Source organism: Melopsittacus undulatus, chromosome 9 (genome assembly GCF_012275295.1).
Source record: "Melopsittacus undulatus isolate bMelUnd1 chromosome 9, bMelUnd1.mat.Z, whole genome shotgun sequence".
In the NCBI taxonomy this organism is placed as follows: Eukaryota; Metazoa; Chordata; class Aves; order Psittaciformes; family Psittaculidae; genus Melopsittacus; species Melopsittacus undulatus.
This window is the reverse complement of record NC_047535.1, coordinates 8492237-8495381: the sequence shown is the minus strand read 5'-3', so window position 1 is coordinate 8495381 and position 3145 is coordinate 8492237. Positions and strand designations below refer to the sequence as shown.

Here is a 3145-nt window from a genome sequence, read left to right as displayed (position 1 = left end):
TTCCTCACTGCATTAATGGAGTTACAGATTGCAACTGGACCATTTGACACCCAAGTTTCACCCAGTTCTCCCTATGCTTCAATATCTTTTCTTTCCCATCTCTCTTCTCCAAATGAAGGAGGGATCAGTTCTGAGATTGATTACTGCATTTGATGTAACATTTTTGTTGTTTGTGTTAAAGAGGCATTCCATATTCCTGCTCTTTTACAGTAACAACCCTCAACACTTGTTCCTCCCACCTTGACCAAAGGTGGGTGTCAGGAAAAGTTTCTCCCATCCTTGTGCAGTGACACAATTCCATGAGTCAGGCTAGTTCTGCTTCTTCAACATCATCATACAAAGCAGTTTGTGTTAGCAGCTGATGAACTTGCCAGAGGCAAACTTGTAAGAGGCAGAAGGGAGTCAAACTCTGCTGGAGCCATTTTGGTTTCGGATTCAGATAATGAGGTCAGAAGAGACCTTCAGCTATGAAGACATCTACATCAAACAAGATAATCCTTGTACTAATCACGTAATCACCTGCATCTCACTGGGTGTTAAAACATACACTTAAAGATACTGCTCCTAAAAACATTCTATTGCCTGAAGAACCTGTGAGTACCAAAGATTAAATGTTATGGAAAATAAGTTCACATAATTTTCACTTTTCTTTGTGCCAGTGAGAGACAGGGAATGTTTGGACAGAGGGGAAAACTGGGATAGAAACAGTCTGCTCTGCCATTTGTCTGCTCTTTCACACTAGCAGAGAAGGGAAAATATTTTTATGATTAGGAAATGCTGAGACAAGAAGAGCATCTATACCTCTTTCAAGAGATGATATTTCAAATGGATAGTGTTCATTCACCACTTTTTCTCTTTGCTTTGTCAACAGGTCTTTTTATTGTCTAATATTTTAGCAAGTAGCATTCATGGGCTAAATTAAAGTGGAGATGAGATTTCTCCTGTTCACAGCTGTTTCCTGACCCATGACATTTCCAGCAGGTCTATTTACCTGCAAGGATAGATCACACAGATTTTCTGTTTCTAGTTCTACCCCCAAGCTTCCCCATATTCAGGAGCCACCATCACTTCTATCTGACACTGTTTGTTTTGCAGGTGGTCGATGATGTTAGGAGTAAATATAAACCCAGATGAAGAGTGGCATAAGACATGGATGGACCAACCCCAGAGCCTGTGTTCGTTGATGTGGACAAGGGACTGACACTGGCATGTTTCGTCTTCCTCTGCCTCTTCTTAATTGTGATGATTATTCGTTGTGCAAAAGTCATCATGGACCCTTACAGTGCCATCCCTACATCTACATGGGAGGAGCAGCATCTAGACGACTGAAAGGACTTCACTACACAGAGCCATGAAATGCTGCAATCCAGGAGGCCTTTTCCCACTGGGAAAGCTAACACACAAACAGCTGTTTTCAGATATGCAGGGCAAAAGCAATATCTCTAAGAGCACATAGTGTAAATGATTCTTGCTCAACAGATCAGGATATCAGCAAGCCATTCTGGCAGCACAGTTTAATACTATGCAGCAATCCTTATTTTACTGAAAACAGTTATCATTGTAACTCAAGTAGCACAAGACTCTTCAGACTTTTCCTAATACATCCCTTAGTCTAGCACAGTTTGTCCTCCTCTCAGTATCTCCCACAAATCCAGAATAACCATCAGAATTTGGAAAGGCAGCAAGAACATTGTGTCTTCCCTGGAAATAGATTGCTTCAAGTATATCCCTCAATAGTTATATTTGTGTTTCAAAAAAGGTCCAGATTTTATAATTTTGTATCCCAGAGCATCACTAAGTTAGAAACACTAAAGCATGTCCGGTTAAGGAGGGTTATACAAGCAGATTTATTCTCAATTCACTTGGTTCTGCACATACACTCCTTACCCCACTGCTGCTCTATTTACAGTGATCAGGTTACAGAAGCACTTGAACTACAGATCCCAAAGGGGTCATGGTCTACTGCTGACCCTGTAACATCACCTCACTCTCCTATTCATGCAAAAACTAAGCATATCATCTGCCATGGGTCCATGGATTACCCAGATATGTCAGACCGCTTACTATGAGCTTGATAGCCACCAGAAGTCCATGGAGTAGAGCTTGGACACTGCTGGTTTCAACTTTATAGAAATTGCTATGATTTTGAAAGAGAGATTCCACATGCAACTCCACCCATCTTTTGTTTGAGGTGCACTTCAGTGGGTGAGACATGAATAGAATGACAAAGACAATAAGCAAAGGGACATTGCTCCTAGCTTTGTCACTCAGACAGACTCCTCAGCATAACAGCTACAGTAATAGACACTAATATGCATTCTACCTCGGAGAAATTCAGCACCTTCAAAAGAAGAATTTTCCCACAAACCTGTAAGGTGAATAGTTGTACATTTCCTCCTCTCTATTCATTAAGACATCCATTATGCAAGAAGACATAAGTGAACATGGGAGCTTTGGAAAATTAGTGTTTACCTTACAAAGAGTGGGAATTGAGGAATTCTCATGTCCTCTATTCCCCAAATTCTAAGGTCTGCTCACATCTGCCTTTATTAGTGGCTACATGTTTGGCTTACAGTATTGTAAGGAGTTGCTGAAGCAATACAGAGTAGGTACTGCAACCACAACAGCATCATGAGCAGACAAGACTTGAAAGCACAAATCTGCAAGAAGGGCATTTCACTGTTTCTCCTCCTCCTTACCATCCTACTTGACCTCTAGGTTCTTGCCATAAGACAATGCACAGTGGAAGAGAAAGGTGGAAAAAAACAGGCTGTGGCAAGGTATCAAGGTGTAGACTTCATAGGTTTCTACTCTCAGCTCTGACATATTTGTTTGACAATTATGAAATTCACTTCCTCATGTATCTCAGTCTACTGATAGGCAAAATGGGTACAACTATACTAGTTTGTTTCACCTTGTTTTCTCTGTCTCATGATTCCAGAAAGCACTTGGAGATCCTCAGATAGGGACACAGAAATAAGGTATTGATTTACAGCTCCTCCTGGTGAAACTAATGGAGAAGTTCTGATTTTTGTATACAGCAAGGGAAATTCACGCCAAGGAGAGGACCTGTCCACACCTCCATTTACTCTCTCATTAAGATTGCAGTATTTGAGTCAAGCTACACGGCAGCTGGTTTAGTTAC

At 41.0% G+C, this 3145-nt stretch overlaps 1 protein-coding gene across 1 annotated transcript; it reads left to right on the top strand.

Moving 5' to 3' along the window:
- Nucleotides 1-1149: 1149 nt before the first annotated feature.
- On the top strand, nt 1150-1329 carry CTXND1 (cortexin domain containing 1). Its single transcript, XM_031048610.2, has one exon. The coding sequence runs from the start codon at nt 1150-1152 to the stop codon at nt 1327-1329; it is 180 nt and encodes a 59-aa protein (XP_030904470.1).
- Nucleotides 1330-3145: the final 1816 nt, after the last annotated feature.

Bases quoted from the DNA above. Each gene is read 5' to 3' on its own strand.
- CTXND1 (XM_031048610.2), top strand. From the start codon at position 1,150: ATGGATGGACCAACCCCAGAGCCTGTGTTCGTTGATGTGGACAAGGGA.